Source organism: Barbus barbus, assembly GCF_936440315.1.
Source record: "Barbus barbus genome assembly, chromosome: 28".
In the NCBI taxonomy this organism is placed as follows: domain Eukaryota; kingdom Metazoa; phylum Chordata; class Actinopteri; order Cypriniformes; family Cyprinidae; genus Barbus; species Barbus barbus.
In genome coordinates, this window is record NC_136756.1 from 18,001,266 (window position 1) to 18,019,723 (window position 18,458).

The 18,458-nt window shown below is 37.4% G+C and overlaps 2 protein-coding genes across 3 annotated transcripts; one reads left to right on the plus strand and one right to left on the minus strand.

Moving 5' to 3' along the window:
- Positions 1 to 2,053: 2,053 nt before the first annotated feature.
- On the plus strand, positions 2,054 to 8,433 carry LOC306848322 (amphoterin-induced protein 1-like). The gene is made up of 2 exons (XM_079382794.1): positions 2,054 to 2,216; positions 3,719 to 8,433. The coding sequence occupies exon 2, from the start codon at positions 3,813 to 3,815 to the stop codon at positions 5,325 to 5,327; it is 1,515 nt and encodes a 504-aa protein (XP_079238920.1). The 5' UTR covers positions 2,054 to 2,216; positions 3,719 to 3,812; the 3' UTR covers positions 5,328 to 8,433.
- On the minus strand, positions 8,427 to 18,317 carry LOC306848321 (ataxin-7-like protein 2). Of its 2 annotated transcripts, none has more exons than XM_079382793.1 (10): positions 17,429 to 18,317; positions 15,672 to 15,740; positions 15,260 to 15,569; positions 15,001 to 15,173; positions 14,281 to 14,363; positions 13,957 to 14,168; positions 13,132 to 13,303; positions 12,824 to 12,945; positions 11,389 to 12,142; positions 8,427 to 9,864 (listed from the first exon to the last, which is right to left on the minus strand). In XM_079382793.1, the coding sequence occupies exons 1-10, from the start codon at positions 17,580 to 17,582 to the stop codon at positions 9,847 to 9,849; spliced, it is 2,067 nt and encodes a 688-aa protein (XP_079238919.1). In that variant the 5' UTR covers positions 17,583 to 18,317; the 3' UTR covers positions 8,427 to 9,846. The 2 variants fall into 2 exon arrangements, with proteins under 2 accessions (XP_079238919.1, XP_079238918.1); XM_079382792.1 differs by having other exon boundaries at positions 11,389 to 12,160.
- Positions 18,318 to 18,458: the final 141 nt, after the last annotated feature.

Here is an 18,458-nt window from a genome sequence, read left to right on the forward strand (position 1 = left end):
GTTTGACATCCTAATTTACCTTGTTGATTGTTCACACTTCAACAGTGATAATAATTTATGATGTATTCTGCAGGCAGTTTTCCCCTGCACTCAACCCTGGGATTTAGGTCCCAGCTAACAGATCCAATGATTGTATGTATTTTGATCTGTTGTGGTCTTGATTACAAGAAACATCATATTTTTCAGTATTTCTTCATTTTATTTAACTTTTTACTAAAATTAAAAATCCTGTCATTGTTTATGCGATCTCATGTCATCCCAAACCACAAAAGAAAAGAAAAAAAAATGTATATATATATATGATCTCCATATAATGAAAGTCAGTGGGGTCCAAAACAACACGACTGGACCCCACTGACTTTCACTGTCTTCCAAAAACAAATAATAATAATAATCATTTTGTGTTTTATTCTGATAGCTGTATACCTGATGCATGCATAATTTGGCCTAAACTCTTAAAAAAGGGAGGGTAATGCATAATGCAATACAAGAACCATTTTTGGTTCCTTAAAGAAACATTCAGTGAACAGTTCTTCAAAAAAAACAACGTTTTGGTTCATTTTAATAATCTAAAGAATCTTTTTTTTCTGTTATATAAGGAACCATAAAAAATCTATAGGATTACTTTTAAGACTGTAAAATCCTTTAATGAGAAGCATAATCTAGGTATTAATAAACCTTTGTGCATTTGGAATGGTTTAGATAATGGGAGAATGATTTATTGAGGATTATATGGATTTATCCTTTAGGTCTGCAACATCTCCAGCCCACCTACTGTGATCACCTTTATTCTCTGGCTCTGAGATTTATGGAACAGTTCAAAAGCTCCGGCTGGAGAGAGAATCTGAGAGAAAAAAGAATGACAGAGCCTGATGCCATTTTGCAGGTCTTCAATATCAGTGGTTATTGCAAGAACAAGAATTTAGCCAACACACTCTCATCCAAATGGACACTGTAACCTTCCAAATCAACCCGAGTCATGTTATTAATATAGCCATAAACTAATGCAGAACATGTCAGCAGAGAAGACAAGCTCAGTATCAGTAAAGCTAAAATATCAGTATCAGATATCAGTAAGAGCTAAAAATGTGTCTAGCAAATTAGTCACTGTTACTCTATTCTGGGAAGCTGCAGAATTATTTATTTACTGCCATTTTTAGGTAGCATGTTGATGCATTCAGAGACTTTTATTCATCTGAAGTTGTTTTAAGGGACATTTTTATGAGACAAAAGGAGAAAGGCAATTAACTAAAGACCGGACTAATGCAATTATGTATGCAAGAGTGCAATTACAAACCTGCAGGAGCATCAGTGTCAGCCTGTCGCCTGCTCTCCTGGGTTTTCATGGAAGAGAATTACGCTTACTCTCTTGCATAAGAGATTATTACTTTGTTTGTTACAAGTGTCAGATTTCTATATTTACTATTTATGTAATATTTAAAGGCTCTAATATTGTATATTGCTCTGTGTGATTTTTCATAAATAATTTTACAATAATAAGGTTTCATTTGTTAACATTAATTAACTACATTATAAACTAACGCTGAAAATTACGTGAACCATTTATTAATCTTATGGTAATTTAAACAGTTAGGCTACTAATACATTATTAAAATCAAAAGTTGTATTTGTTAATATTATGTAATGGACCTGAGCTAACAATGAACAGTTGTATTTAATGTTAACAATAATTAGTAATAAAATGTATTGCTCATTGTTGGTTAAGTCAATACACTAATGGTAATGATACCTGGTTTTAAAGAGTAACCACAATGGATTCAAATTATACAATTGTATATTTCAAAGTATTGCATAGATAGATAGATAGATAGATAGATAGATAGATAGATAGATAGATAGATAGATAGATAGATAGATAGATAGATAGATAGATAGATAGATAGATAGATAGATAGATAGATAGATAGATAGATAGAAAAGAAAAGTAAAGCACGGATGCTTCGCCTATGCGGACACAGACTCAAGTGCTCCAGTAGGAGCCGTTGATTGTGTGTGTGTGTGTGTGTGTGTGTGTGTGCAGATCTGCTCATGCGCCCATGAAGAGATGCTGCTGCTGCTGATCAGAGGTGTGTGTGCGCTGCGGCGGGCTTATTTACTCCCGTTCAGTCACACTGCATCATAGAAAAGCTCTGGCGCTCCTTAGGAAATGGACTTTCTAAAGGGATTAATGTGTCTCTGCGGTGATACATCCCAAGGTTAGTACTGAGATATGTCGTTGAATCTATTTCTTTGCGTAATGTTAAATTATTGCTTGCTTATTAAGCTCTATCGGTGTGTCTGCCATCATTTGTCGCTCTGCGCTCGTGCTGGAAACATTTTATTTTCGGTCTCTCTGAAGACTACACGTCTACACCTCTACACCTCTTCCTCGTCGTTTCCGTTTTGCCTTTCTTTAAATGAGAAAGACGTGTCACACTGCTGTGATGTAAAATTGACAAAAAGAGACAATGTTTTACTTTATAATTGCATTTTAGGCACAACAGTATGCAGGTAATATATTTATGCGTTTTTTAGGACTGTGTTATTTTTATCCCATTAAAATCACAGGTTACTGCATGCAAACGGTAAATGGTGCAATGCTACACCATGTTGAGTCCGTAGAGGCCATAACACAGAGATCTTAACACTTACAAAGAGTTTTGCCCGGAGCGTTGATCAAATTAGCTTAACCCCCCTTTGACATGCAAACACATAAAAATACATAAATGAAATAATAAATAAAACACATATTGTTGTTGCACATTTAGATACCGCCATGTGGGCCACGTAGTCTTCTCTGAATGAATAGGTCAGTCAGAGCTTGTTTGTAAACCTATACGCATGCATTAGGTTGTGCGCGTTGAGCGCGCGCTTGTCCTGATAATACTGTTTTCACATTCATTCATGTTACCTTAACCCGTTCCGACCCAAATTATGTTCCAAAGGACACAAAAGGTGACCATGTTTTATTTCTACTTAAAAACCCTTGTTGGAAAATCCAGTATAGTTGATGGTCATTAGTTGGCGCAAGCTATAGCTCGTTGACCAGCTACCATGTAACAGACTAGTTTGATGACCACCTTATGGCTAGATGGTAGCTGGTTTGTTTTCTGGTCCAAAACGTTTTGCCAGCTTTTACCAGTGTACATATTCTAAAACAGTTTTTACAAACCATAAACTTGGCCATATATAGAGTCAAAAAAGAGTGATGTTTTTAAGAACATTGTAGCCTACATAGTATTGAAGTGTTCAAGTTCTATTATATTTTGCCAGTGTAAGATGAACTAATAAATATAATTTATATAGCTAAGTACGTACACTTATTTGAATCGTCCTCTCAAACCTGCACTTTTTCAGTGACCAGCTCAGGGGTTTTTTCTTCACAGTGCCACACCACCTACAACTTTGGCATGTTTTCAGACAGACAGATAATCGGACTCAATTGAAATATAACTAAATTATAAATATAATAGAATTATGTTATTATTTTCTGCCCTGTCACAGGCCACAGTTTCAAAACCAAAATATTTTGTCAAAAAGCAGCAATGAATTAAGCATTTGCTTTGTAGCCAACTAAAAATTCTATGAATTGATTACTAAATGACAGAAAAAGAAAGAAATGGACAGTGGGTCTAAACAGGTTAACAATTTGTGACAATTAGTTTTTTTGAAACAGTACATAAAACATAAATCACTTTTGTTTCTTTTTGTCTTGTAGCTCTAAATTTGCAGAATCAGTACCACAAGCTGTTCCTCCAAACAGTGTGGAAAGGATTTACACAGCCACATTACTGAAGAGGATTCTATGACTTATGCTACATCCACATTTTAACTGCATGTCAGAGATGCCCCCTTCCAAAAAGTGGTGCATTAGGTGGGCCGTCTGCTTGTCCTTTATTCTCGCACTGATCCCCAGGTCCAGAGGATCGATGCTGAATTGTCACAAAATGTGCATATGCGCCAGCAACATCGTCAGCTGCTCCAAGATGAACTTGACGATGGTTCCGTCTGAGCTGCCCAACTACACAGCTGTGCTTGACGTTAGTTTTAACAAGATAACCGGACTACGCGCACAATGGACCAAGCACAAACTTCCCAACCTCCACAACCTCTTGCTCAGCCACAACGGTTTGTCGTTCATCTCTTCTGAGGCATTCATTTTCGTAAAGCAATTGCGTTACTTAGATCTCTCATCGAATAAACTGCGACAGCTGGACGAGTTCATTTTCGAGCCCCTGATACATCTGGAGGTTCTGCTGCTCTACAACAACCAGATCTCGCAGATGGACCGTACAGCCTTCTCGGGCCTCAGTGGCCTGCAAAAGCTCTACCTGAGCCAGAACCAGGTGTCCCGCTTCCCTCTGGAGCTCGTCAAGGACAAGAGCCGACTGGACAAGCTGAGCCTGTTGGACTTGTCTTCCAATCGGATCAAAGTTCTCCCCATTCAAGACCTCCAGGCGCTGCCGGCCTGGATCAAGAACGGGCTGTACTTCCATAACAACACCCTCATCTGCGACTGCGAGCTGTATAATTTGATGGCTCATTGGTATATCCGACGGCTCAATTCAGCGGTGGACTTCAAGGACGAACACACCTGCGTGCATGCCAGCCCAGATAAACGGGTGCTGCGTTTGTACGATCTCAACACTCATATGAACTGCAGCACGTTTAAAGAAACCGACCAAGAAGCTTATTTGGAGCAGACGCTCACCCTCAGCTGTGATACCAAACAGCGGAAAATGTCCAAGACCTGGATGCTACCTGGAAACATATTGGTGCCTCCTGACAGTAACCAGAGCGATAACAAGTTTGTCAATAACGGCAACCTTGAGATAAAATCGATACGACCTGAGGACTCAGGTGTGTACACTTGCTTCGCCGTGAGTGAATACCTCAACGAAACGCTCTATGTGGTGGTCAAAGTCCACAACTTCACCCTCGACGGCAATGGCGAGACCCTCAACACCGCGTACACCACTCTGGTGGGCTGCTTGGCTAGCGTGGTCATGGTACTTATCTATCTGTACCTGACACCCTGTCGCTGCTTCTGCTGTCCAGACCAGGGCAAAAAGAACCAGCATGAAGACAGCATCCACTCCTCCATGCTCAGCGCCACCCCGACGCACGAGGATATGGCAACCAAAGCAGAGCTCAACAGGCACGTGGCATTCATAGACCCCAAGGACCTGCAGGGACAGAATGGAAAGGTGAATCCTAACGGAGATGAAGAAGTGGATGAGGAGGCCATGCAGGGAAAAGGAAGACGGAAGAAATCGGTGGCAGACTCGATTAGTTCGGTCTTTTCTGATACTCCCATGGTAGTCTGAGGGAGGATGTGTCTTTTTGGCTAGAGACAGTTCTTTGTTGTGGCTTTCCGGACTAAGAGACTAAAGTACACAGTTTGCCATCCTCAGTGTTTGGCTGTTTCTGCAAAACCTTTCCAGCATTTTAATCTGTAGCACTTAAGTATATACTGTGAAAAGGTCTTGCCATATTAGTGGAATCTAAACTTGGAGTGTTTAGATGTTCCTGTGAGTTTAAGCCCACTAAGTGTGACTAGAGGTAGTCTGGGTAAACAAAAAATGCAATTTGCGATTTCTCAATGATCAAGCTAGAAAGCTATAGGTTGAGAGACGTTAGAACATTAATACATCCTCTATATAATCACATCATAAACATGAGCTTTGCAAACTGCTAATGTTAAGAAGAATATAGCATAGAATGAAGCCCTTGTAGCTAATCATATTTACCACAATTTATGCTAACTGACCAACCTTACCACTTTATGTAAAGCCATATGTAGTTGGTCATTGCAGGGGAAGCAATGCACTATAGCATTTAAGAGTACAGTCACAAGAAAATGATGGAAAAGCATTCATTTCTGTGGAAAATTAGAAGTTGTTTTGAAACATTTACTGTATATGAAACATCCTCCACCTATATATGGCAATGGGAAAAAAAAACTTATCCTGGTTAAACTCGATTGGCTGTTTGAATCTAGACTCTTTTAGTCCAATTTCATTAGCAATTTTAGAAGTTTAAATGTTGGATACCAATATAAAACTTCCATCTATATGAAACTATATTTAAATACAGCCATTTTTTTAAACGCATTACCCCTCACATAAAAAATGCAGAACGTGTGCATTTTCAGCCGCTTGAGCTCATCTGTCATGACAACCAGGGAGTGACATATAACCGAAATGCTAATGCAATCTTTTAATAGAATGACGTGTCCCATCTGCTTGCATTCTCATCTCTAAAGCTATGATGATTTGAGCCTGGATTCAACAGCCAAAACAGTTTCGGACACTCAGACCTCTTCTCACTCTGCGTTCATTTGCACTTGTGGTGGTTGGAGTCAGTGCTGACTCATCCATTGTCAGAATGGATGTCATTTTTTTTAAGCCCTTGAAGGCGCCGATGTAATAAAAAGCCAAAGGCTGAGGGAATTTTTAATGATTATTTTTTAGCTCAAACCGTTATCATTTTCTGAATTAATTAAAAGTCTGAAGTTTGGACTCGGGTCAAAACGCAGTGATTAGCCGAATCCCCCTCATGTTCTGAGATTCTAAATTATTACTACAGGCATATAGCAGTGATCTTTCAAAGACCAACATTATATTTGCATATACAATGCCATAGGAATCTAAAGAGACTGCTATGAATCATAATGTAATGCATAAAGCTTGTTGGCTGTGCTCAAGGTAGATGACTAGATGCAGTCCAACCAGATATCAACATTACGCATTTTGATTGTCCCGGTGGACTCGAAAGGCATGATAGGACTGTTCTAGAATGCCGGTCAATGATGTTAGAGAACCAGACGTGGATTTACAACCTCCAGCACAGCACACGCAGTCTCTAGAACCCTTCATTCTGGGAATGCCACTTCCATTCTTCCTGGAAAGAAATCGGACACATCTCACGTGTTAACCATAAACACATATTTATAACAGGGTCTGGTTGGGATCAGCGGGAGCAATCTTAGTTTTCTCCGACCTCTTTCCTTAGTAACATCGTAATTACATCCTGTTTTGCGAGCGAGGGAGTGGGTGAAGCTATTAAATGTTTGATAGGTGGATGAACTCACAAACAGTATTATCTCAGGGAGAGGGAATGACAGATAATAGCAGCTATGGCAGACTGCAGTCATGAGCACTTACGGTCTCTTACACGTCTCTCCAGCTGCAATCCAAAATTAGTGTGGAGGGGAGGGAAAGGCCTTACCATCACGAGCGCTGTGGGAGGAGGCCTGAGATCTCTGCGGTCTGTTCGCAAAGAGACAGAAAAGCCAAGTGCTCCCCCTTAAACCACATCCAGCAGCTTTTCGCACCTGTCTTGTGTGTTCTTCTGAACTGTGTGTCCTTGGCTATTTCGCTATGAGCAGAGTTCCACTGTTCATTACTCAGCATTTGACAGTACATCTGTGCTTTTGTATGTGCAAACAGTGTTTGTTTTTACAGTGTTTATGAGATCGTGTCATTTTAGGTAGCTTTTTTCCCCCTTGAGGTTCCAAAGAGACTCAATTAATTCCTTGTTCTTCTGTGTATTGTTGTTCCTATACAGTTGTCTAGATTCCACTTGTGACTGTAGGATATTGGTAAACCTATTTTAATGACACTGACTGTAAAGGTCTTTCTCTGTCATGTATTTTGAAATTTGATCATCTATTTGTCTATTATATGTTGTTATTTAGGCACAGAAATTGAGATTTTTTTAATGTCAGTAAATTAAATCTCAAGAAGCATCACAGACTGCATCAAAGTACCAAAACTCTGTTGCATTAATTAGAAATTTCAACGTGAATTGCTGTTCGCAGCCCGCTTTACTTTTGTAATCAGATGTATTTCTAAATGAAACGTTATACTCAAAAAAAAAAAAAAAAGAAAAAAGAAAAGTTGGGCAGAAAATGGATTGAAATGTGAAAAGTGGCGTTATAAACCAGAATGGAGCCAGACCAAATGCAGGTTTGATGAATAAAATGCCTGATTAGCTCTGGCTATTGGTTAACATCCAAAAACAACAAAAAAAGTTATTTCAGGAAAAATGCAAGTCATTCTGATTAATATTCTAAAGACAAACTGTTTTTTTCCTTGAAATAACTGAAGAATTGTTCATAATAAATCTAGTAAATAAGTAAATAGGGTGAATTTTGATTACATGTTGACTTGCAGCCTCTCAGAATGTCAAAATAGTTCATTTTAAGCACTTGTGCAAATGTTAACTCTCAAAACTGTCCTATAGTAGCTGTTAGTATCAGTTTACAGGCCTGTTCACACCAAGGACGATAACTACAATAGTAACTACAAAGCCGTAATAATCATTCTATTTCTTTACGAATAGTGGAGTCCAAACCACAACTTTAACTATAAGGGCAACTATATGGTTGGAATCACTTTCACAGTTATTTTTATTTTTCAGCTGACGGACAATAATAATAAAAAAAAATATATATAAAAAATCAGAATCCACACAACTTGAGCATTTAAAGTGGCAAATGACATAACTGCAGAGCGTACCTACAGTACAATAAATGTAATGTTTTGTTGGACATGGAATAAATTTGTTACAGTTATCCTTTTCGATATGAACGGCCTTACGGAACGGAGATACATGGTACTAGAGACTAGACCAAGTCCCTTCTGTTCTTTACTAACATCTCTTAAAACTCTAGATTAACAGAATTCAAAACAAGTAACAATTTCAACAGAATTTGATAGTCTAGTCTATTAAGTCCAGATTTGAGTACATAAATACATAAAAGTAGACTAATACAAATCTACCAGAATCTCAGAAATGTAGACATATCTGTACCAATTCTTAGTAAGCAAGCATCCTGATATACATACATACTGCTAAAAACTTGTGAACCCTAATTGGTTTGACATCTAAATCTCAGCCACAATTACTAGCCTCTGAAAGCGAGAATAGAAATCTTGTCAGGTCCAGTATTAGAGCTAGAGGCCTTACTGTAAAAGCTTATTTAGTCTGAATGTCAAAAATGAGACTGATGAGTGCCGGGTGGCGTAGTTCCCTATCCTAGAGCGAAACGGACTGCTTGAGAGAAACTGCCTATGAGAAGTATTATCAATAATATAAAAGCAAATAAAAAAATGAAACACTTTTTCCTGTTCTTATGCTTCCTGTCTAATCAAACTGACATGTTAGTTTACATTTAGCCGACATTATCTAAAGCAACCTCTATTAGGAACCATTCGTTTCCACAAAACCCACATTATTATATGCAGAATCTTTGAAATGAGCACTTATTACATGCTTGAATTGCATACTTGCCCCAAGGCATGAGATGAAATTATTTTCTGTGTTAAATTGACAGCGTACCACAAATACTGATTTTTATTTATCCCAGAAGAGTCTTATAAAGCTGCACTCACTAGGTCATTTCTACAATGACGTCTGTAAACTAAGCTATGCAGCATCTACACTGAAGTGCACGGCCACTATTCATCCAGCACAACAAACAAAAAAATGACTTTGGCCTGTCTGTGTACAATGGAGGTATCTAGCCGTTTAGTGTCATCTAGTGGTAAGATGATGCAGCTCAATTCATAAAGAGCAAGACAACAGAAACGTGTTGGCATATTTATTTCAGAGTCCATTATCTGACAGTCCGTTTAGCAGCATAAGGAAGGTCTTGAGGTATTTCTATATTCATTTGCAGGTCATTCAAAAACACATTCATTCACATAGAAATACAGTATACAAAACACAAACACATAGATACATCCTCTTACAGTGAACTTCAACGATCCTGTGCATAAAGTCTGTGGCAAATACATGGCAGTAAGCCCGTGCTTCTGGAGGAGTTTAAGGCAGACTCCCTCAGTGAAGAAGCTTTGGCTGTTGGGAGAAAAGAAGAGCAGATGGTCAGGAAAAGGATCTAAATTCAGAGCTGAGACTCAACCACTGTGCTGAATTAAACCTTGATGATTCATCTTAACAGACTATCAATCTGTGACTTCCTATACTTGTTGTTTTATCTAACACTGTATATTTTTATCTTTGAAGTGTTTAAAAATGAAGCTTTGCCAGTTTTCTTCAATAACTTTAATGTATTTCCTTTCCCTAACAAGAGGATTATATGTCTACCAAGAGCTGCTTGAGTTTCCAGAACCTTACACATTGGTCGTATTAGGTTATTATTTAACACATCACATCAAACAAGCACTTAAATGTGCACTAACTATTTTCGGTATTGAAGTGTTTTATGCCTAAAGAGATCAATAGTACTTTTAAACGATGTGCACTCACATTAGATGAATCATATCATTAGCCTAATAGCCTATAAAAGCTTTTTAATTTGGGTAGTTGGAAAAATAAATAAAATAATAATAATAATATATATATATATATTATTATTATTATTATACACTAAAAGAAAAAAAAACTGGATTTTGTAAAGGAAAATGTATAGTTTTACATAGTGTAACTGTCTATTATGTCTTCAGTTTTTCACTGCATGCACAAAAATGATGACAATATAGAAATTTAACAAATATTGTACATAAAAGATTATAAAATGCTTTTTAACGTATGATTTAAGTGTTTTCAATACATTTAGAATCAACAAAATAGGAATAGTTCACCCGAAAATATTGTCATTATTTATTTATTACAAATAAACCATTATGTCATTACCCTTATGTCGTCCAAACCTGTATAAGTTTCTTTCTTACAGTGAATACAAAAGGTATTTTGAAAAAACAAACAGTTGTACCAAACAGAAATACTATGGAAGCCAATGGGGACCATCAACTGACTTATTACCAGCATTCCTCAAAATATAAAAAAAAAACTCATACAGGTTTGGAACGACAGGAGAGTTAGTAAATGTTTTGATTTATGGGTGAACTATCCCTTTAAAACGGTTTTTGGAAATTGAAATAAGAAGATATTATATAAAAAATTTCAATATAAAAAAAACTTGCCTTGGCAACTGACTGAAATAAATGTTTAAGTACTAAAATTACTAGACCTTAAAATAATAATAATAATAATAATATATAAATAAAATAAAATATTCAATAAACTTTAATAAGCACATAACAAAAATTACTAAAGCTTAAGCTAAATTTAAAATGAAAATTTAAAAATAAAACCTAATTTAAATTTAATTTACAATTTCAAATGAACTACCATATTTTTCTATGAATAATATTTAGCGGCAACTTTTAAGACAAAGGAACCCAATGGTATAATGAGAGATGCTTTTTTAAATATTAGATTTCATTTAAATGATTCATTAAATGAGATTCTTATGAGCTATTAAACACTGAAGAAAAAATTTAAATGAATGAGAATGAAAAAAAAAAAAAATACTGAATGCACCTTTAGTTAAACTACTGATAAATGTGTTAAACATACCTTCTGTGCACCTAGTTTCTTTTGCAGATTGTGGGAGGTTGATGCTGGTGTGCCATCACCACCCCAGGACACCAGGCTGGAGTGAGTTTGGGAGAAAGAGGAGAGGATATTGGGTTTAGGGGCACATGAATTGTTTTTGGGGGGAGAGGCATCGCAGGTCTTCCGTTTCCTGCCAGGCCCTTTATGCTCATACCCAACAGCCCTCTGATTGAGCCCTAAGGCCCCTCCCTTATCAGACTCTGGGGAGGGAGAGGGGAGGATGTGGGCGGGGCTTTGCTTAATCAGCTCCATCATTTCAGGTGGGTGTGTTCTGCTGCCAAGTGAGTGTGCACCATTAAATGGTCCATGCGGTGAAGAAATCGCAGTTCTGTTCAAGGAGGACTGGCAGTCTTTGTGGTGGGGGAGAAATAGGATTTTTGACTGTCCAGGCGAGTCCTTGTCCTCTTTGGGTGATTTCCGGCGCTTGCTGACTGTGGGACTCTCCTGAAGCTCCCTGAAACCCGCTTGCAAAGCCTGTTTGCTGGTTCGACCCGCAGGGTTACGGTGCCGAGTGGGGCCTGAGGTCTTCTGGGTTTTCGGTGGTAGTTTGGAGGCGGCTGTTAGGTTAGTGGGCTCTGATTGTCCTGAGGTGCTTGTCCTGAGATTAGAGGCGCTCCGGATGGGTACTGAGCTGCGTGTGGCATCATGGGAATTGTAGGTGTTTGTGGTGTTTAGGGGTTGATGAGAGCATAGTTCTGACACCTGAGGGATTTTCCTGCAGACATAGGATACACTTCCAACAAACAAAATTCACAGGCAAAAGAGAAAAAAAATCATTCTTGCATAAATACATTTAAAAACAACCCATTTTGTAATTAAAGAAATTAAAGCAAATAAATTAATATAAACTAATTTAAAAACATAGTAATTACTATTAGCATTTAATAATAACAGATTAATTAAATATTAAAAATGTATTTAATTTAATTTTGTAAACAAGTTATTTTACTGACAAATACATTAGTAATGAAAAATAACTCAAATTTAAAGAGCTGAATTAAAGCACAAACATTAGATAAAAATAATAAGAAATTAGAAACGTTGCCTTTGCAACTAAGTTGAAGGATTAAAATTAAATAAAACTTTTTTTTTAAATATAATAAGCTCATTGCTAAAACTGAAACTAAAAATGCTCAATGTATAAAAAAAATCTAATTCAAAAGCCAATTCAAAATATTAAGTATTCCTTTACTTTTTTCAATACATTTGTTATGATGATCATATTTATAATAATAAAAAATTACATTGCATTGAATAAGGAAAATATGAAAGTAAAAGGATTAATAGTTTTTAATAGTGCTCACAGATTCTAGACCTCACTGCATTTCATGCAATCGGCTAAATCGGCCTTGTGAATGTCACAAGATCATCAGCTTGATGTAATAAAACATCTTACTTCCATAGATAAGTGCTGAGATGCTGCTCCATCATAACACTGAAAGCTGACCGCAGGTGGAGCAACCTTCGGTCAAACGCTAACACACTACGGCCAAGAACACGTGCCCCGAATGTGCAAAGCTGGGAAGAACATGAGAGAGTAGACAAACATGGGTTCATTTTACTCTAAACAGGATATTATTAGAAGAATCTGCATTTTTTTGTAACTTTTATTATGAACATAACCTTACATTAAGATTTGTGGTGATTTTTAGCACTTCTTAGTTTAAAAAGTGCTTAAATTTTCATATGAAGAAAAATACTTACACCCAGGGGTTTAGGGTGCAAGGTGCTTGCTGGTAAATGAGCAAAGTCCTCACGGTTCTCCCCGTCACTCTCCTCACTGGAGAGATCGCCTGAGAGAGACTCCACCTGCGTCTCCTCAGAGCGCATCAACTCCTGCTTGATCTCTACAACACCCTGTGATGAATTCATGGACCTGTAAACACACACATTCAGATAAATGTCCTGTCCAAGTATCACATAAGCTTGAAAGCTTCACTCTCCATTATTTAAAGGGAAAGTTCACCCAAAAATGAAAATTCTGTCATTAATTACGCACCCTCATGTTGTTCCAAACCCACAAGACCATCGTTCATCTTCAGAACACAAATTAAGATATTTTTGAGGAAATCCAAGAGCTTTCTGACTCTGCATAGATAGCAACGCAACTGAAACATTCAAGGCCCAGAAAGGTAGGAAGGACATTGTAAAAATAGCTCATGTCACATCAATGGTTCAACCTTAATTTTATGAAGCTATGAGAAAAAATTTGTAAGCAAAGAAAACAAAAATAATGACTTTATTCAACAACTTCTTCTCTTTCATGTTTGTCTTTGACACGTGTTCATGAGAGTACCACAACACATGCGTGTGGTCCTGCCGACTACCTTTCTGGGCCTTGAATGTGGTAGTTCCGTTCCTGTCAACGCAGGGTCAGAAAGCTCTCAGATTTCATCAAAAATATCTTAATTTGTGTTCTGAAGATGAACAAAGGTCTTAAGTTTGGAACGACACGAGGGTAATTATTGACAGAATTTTCATTTTTGGGTGAACTATCCCTTTAAAATCACAGAATGCAGAACTATAGACCTGAGAATAGAAGAGTTAGTTATTTGGCATTTGTAGTGCAGAGGCCCAATCTGAGACACAGAGGTCTCATGGTGGGTAGACCCTTCATCAGGAACCTCTCTGGGCAAAGGTGGGCGCTCTCGAGGCTTTGAGCTCATCTTCAGCTCCATTACAAGCTGGTCGAAAGGTTTCTGCCTCCCAACCACTTGGCGGCGCTGATGGATGGAATGAATCTGCAGCAGAGGAGATAACAAAAACACCAGCAAGAAATTAATGCTTTGGTCCAAAATCGCTCAATTTTTTTATGTTGGTGTACTTGTTTCTGTATGTTAAATATATACTCACATTACAGGTCAGCAGTCTGGTGCACAGTTTCTTTCTCTCAGGATCCATCACCCCACAGTGCTTGTCCAAGTCACATTCTTTTTCTGGAATAAACAAATTGGTTTTAACAAGAGGAAACATTTGAAACAAAAAAAACAAAAAAAAACACTGTGGATAAGTATATTCAAAATGTTTATGGAAAAGTAAAATACAGTAAAATTCTTGTTACAATATTTGAGGGATTTCTAAGAAACATTTATAATGTTACAAAAGATTCAAATTTCAAATAAACGCTTTTTTAATCTTTCTATTCATCAAAAAATCCTAAAAAAAAATGTTTCATGGTATCCACAAAAATATGAAGCAACACAGCATATTAGAATGATTTCTGAAGAATCATGTGACACAGAATACTGGAGTAATGGCTGCTGAAAATTCAGCTTTGGCATCACAGGAACAAATGACATTTTCTTAATTTTTAATGGAGTTCTTTAAATTGATTCATTTAAATGGACCATTTGAACAGATTCACAAGACTAAAACTAATGACACACTCTTAAAACACAATGATCAAATAAAAAGTGGATTTAAAATTCATTTTAAGATTAATTTTAGACTGCCAGCAAAATCATGAATATTTGGAATATCATCCATGTTAATGTAAAATATGTCTGAAATAATAACAAACTCATAGACATGAAGATTTTCTGTTCCCCATAATGAGTTGCATCATAGACTTACTAAGGACATTCTTGTAGGTTCTGCTGTATGTTCTTGGTCCATGCGGGTGAGTGTGTGAGTCCAAACTTTTCTGGATTGGTTTCTCGACTGATGGGGCTGCTTTTTTTGGTGTTGTGGGTAAATGTAGAGGTGATGGAGGGGTTTCTTGGGAAATTTTATCCACCTGCTGAAGACTGGAAAATAACACTTGAATGAAATGACACTGGAATAAACAGTGGATGTGTAAGATCAAGTTAAACTGCACCTCACTTCTCCTCACCTGGTTCCTTCATACTGTGGTTTGGAATGTCCCTGGTGGGGAGAATGAGGTGGTGGGACTCGTGGGGGACCAGCCCCCTGGTGCCTGCTGTTTTGAACCTCACAAAGGCTTCCATGTTGGGAAGGGGGTCTCCCCTGTTGGGGTCGATCAGGAGAGCAGTTGGATGACATGTCGTAGAGCTCGCTGAAGAGGCCATGACGATGCTCACAATGCTTCTCAAACGCCTGTGGCTTCACCACCTGCCCACAGTGGCTGCACACCACCAGGAAGAAGTCATCATGTGCTGGGCAGTGGCCATATATCGACATGTCTGTGAGGGCAAGAAAAATGCTTTTATGTGTGGCAAGGGTTCACTCTGAATGTAAAATCGTTTTATTCATAATCATTGCAAGCTGTCAATCATAAGCCTAACCCTCTTTCTTAAGAGTCATGGTTTCCATCCGCTTCTTCACATTTTTGCTGCATTCTTCCAAAGAGGACCCTAGAAGAGGCAGTGAAACAAACAGCCCTTCAAAACAGGAAATGAAGCACTAAGTAAAGTCCGTTCACACTGACACTCCTTTATATATATAAAAAATTAAGCTAACTGCAATTAATTTTGTAATTTCAGACATTTTCAGAACCCTATGTTCTTTAATAGAATCAGAATCTGTTCAGGAGGCAAATTAAAAAGCTTTTTTTTTTTTTGCTGCATAGGTTCTGTGAATTAGCTTGGTTAGCTTGTATTCTGAAGTTGAGAAAATGATAGATAGACAGACAGACAGATATATAGTACTTATAAAAGAAATGTTGCCTTGGCAAAAAAAAAAAAAAAAAATACAAAACCACATAACATAATTATTCAAACTTTAGTTAAAATTAAAATGCAAAAAATACAAATAAAAACTAATTAAACATTCAAATAAATACTATTATGTGTATCATACTAAAATAACACTGGCGAGAACAAATGCATTGTAAACAATTTACTGTGCATAGAGTAACAATTTACTGTGCCTTTACTGTGCATAGAGGTTGACTGAGTCAGATTAGGAGTTAGTAGGCGTGAAATGAAAGCCGCGTTTGTGAGTAGGATGGACAAAAATGGTTGCCAAAAACAAAGTTTAGTGGTGAATTTTAACCACAAATTTGATGTCCCTTTACTTGTTGTTCGCCTACATCTTTTCTAGCAGTTTTTAGCAATTTAATTAAGTTTATTTTAATAAAATATTATTTGTAACTTGTTTTAAGTCTTGTCCAGCTCTAACATCTTACGGTGGGCTATTGGACTTTCAGAGTGGGCTGTACAATTGTGAAGGTGGTTGAATTCAGGACAGTTCTCTTAAAAGTTTGTTGAGGCCCCCTAGTTGGCCCTGGTCCCCCAGTTGAGAACTGCTTTAGACACACCATCAAATGTCAAAGCAACAGTGCTTAATGTTTTCATTTCTAATGACCACAGCTCACTGCATTCATTAATATGGGTTATTTCCTGCATTACATCAACCACATACACGAGAAAAGCAATTATTATTATTAATCAGTTGATAAATAAGATAGATGGAGACTGTGTGCTATAGTATATACAGATGTAATGTTAAAAAAAAAAGTCAAAGCAAGGGGAGTTTGATGTGAAGATGCCTCTTGATTGCTAGCTATTGCATTGGAAAATATCAGCCCAGCGTTTCATAATGCTGTCACCACATGATAATCTGATAATAATTAGATGTTTTCGAGGCGAACAGCGTAATTATGAACCTGTGAGTGTGTAAATGGGTTCAGAGGTTTATTTATCTTGATAGTTCTCTGGCCAGAGACTCGTCTCCACCTTCACTTCCCGTCGAGCTGGCTGTCAGATCACATAAGATTACATACTGAGCCGCATCTTTTGGCTTTAAAAACTTTAACCAACACGACAACGTACATAGTGAGTTCAGGCACATTATAAGATAATTATCACGACTGTATATGTTAGTAAAGCAAATATTCATCGGCTAAACGGAGCTCTAGGACCTGGGAGATTTTCCAAAAGTACAGTATGTGGGAGTGCAACACATACGGCGCTAGGACCCGGAGGGGCCTTTGTTTGGGTCGTGGTGCCGGGGTTTGCTCTCTTCAAATGAATCCATTTCCTGTGCTTGCTCGACGCGATTACAGCCGAAAGTAACAAGAGCTCCACGTGATTTTACTCACCCTCCGGCGTGGATACGTTCGCTCTGTCGATCCAAGCGGTCCAGCTTTGCTCTACAAAGTCAACGATGGAAATCCGCCGATCTAAGGCAGCCATTACCGATTTAGCGCGTGCACGATCCACCACCATCACGACGGGAGCGCATTGCGACGTCATCTTGCGCGCTCACGACGGATTACCTTCTAGCGATGGGAGGTCCGACTCAATTCTGCGAGTCGGTTCTTTTGAAATATTCGTTCCAAAGAACCGGTTCATTTAATCAGGGATTATACACATTAATACATAATAATCGATGTAAAATGTGCCAGATTTAGCCAGGGTGGCTAATTTTTATCTGTAGTCTATGGGCAGGTTGATAAAACATTTTTAAACTTAAAATCCGTATAAATGTTCACATTTTGCTTTGACCACAAGCATATTTTCTTTTATTCTTATTTATTGGAGAAATGACTGACTTTTTATATATTTTTAATTATTTTTTAATACCTTTAAAAGGTAACATTTCTGACTTTTGACAAGGCAATTAACATGAACAAGATTTTTTATTTGGCAGGCACAAAATTTAATTTGCCATGGGAACATTGGATAAATCCAGACTTAATTTTTTTTTTCATTTTTCTGACATAGCTATTTTTTACACAGGGGGTTTTGGATATCTCTTTCTCACTGCATAAATCAGAAAATATACAACAGACAACAACAAATTCACCTGGACTTTAAGAAATTAAAAATATTCCTTTACAAATACCTTCTGAATATGGAATACCAGTTTGTGGAAGCCTATAGGCTACCAGAGAATATGAAAATGAAAAAGAGAATTAAAAATAACGTGTAATAAAAAAAGAAGACATGTTATAAGTTACAGAACCAAAATAGCCCAAATATCAGAAATGGCCCAAACATAAAAAAAAAAAAAAAAAAAAAAGGTTTTGCCTGAAATGTCTCGCCTTAAGTAACTCCCATCCGTCAAATTCTCGGTTCACTCCAAACGCTTTACTATGAATACAGAGAAGGAAATGTCCGATGCAACAG

Excerpts from the sequence above, each read along its gene's own strand:
- LOC306848321 (XM_079382792.1), bottom strand. The coding sequence starts at position 17,582 with ATGACGTCGCAATGCGCTCCCGTCGTGATGGTGGTGGATCGTGCACGC. Across the intron at positions 15,174-15,259 it reads CCACAGTATGAAGGAACCAG|TCTTCAGCAGGTGGATAAAA; the intron begins GTGAGGAGAAGT and ends GTTATTTTCCAG. Across the intron at positions 14,364-15,000 it reads AACCTACAAGAATGTCCTTA|AAAAAGAATGTGACTTGGAC; the intron begins GTAAGTCTATGA and ends TGTTTATTCCAG.
- LOC306848322 (XM_079382794.1), top strand. The coding sequence starts at position 3,813 with ATGCTACATCCACATTTTAACTGCATGTCAGAGATGCCCCCTTCCAAA.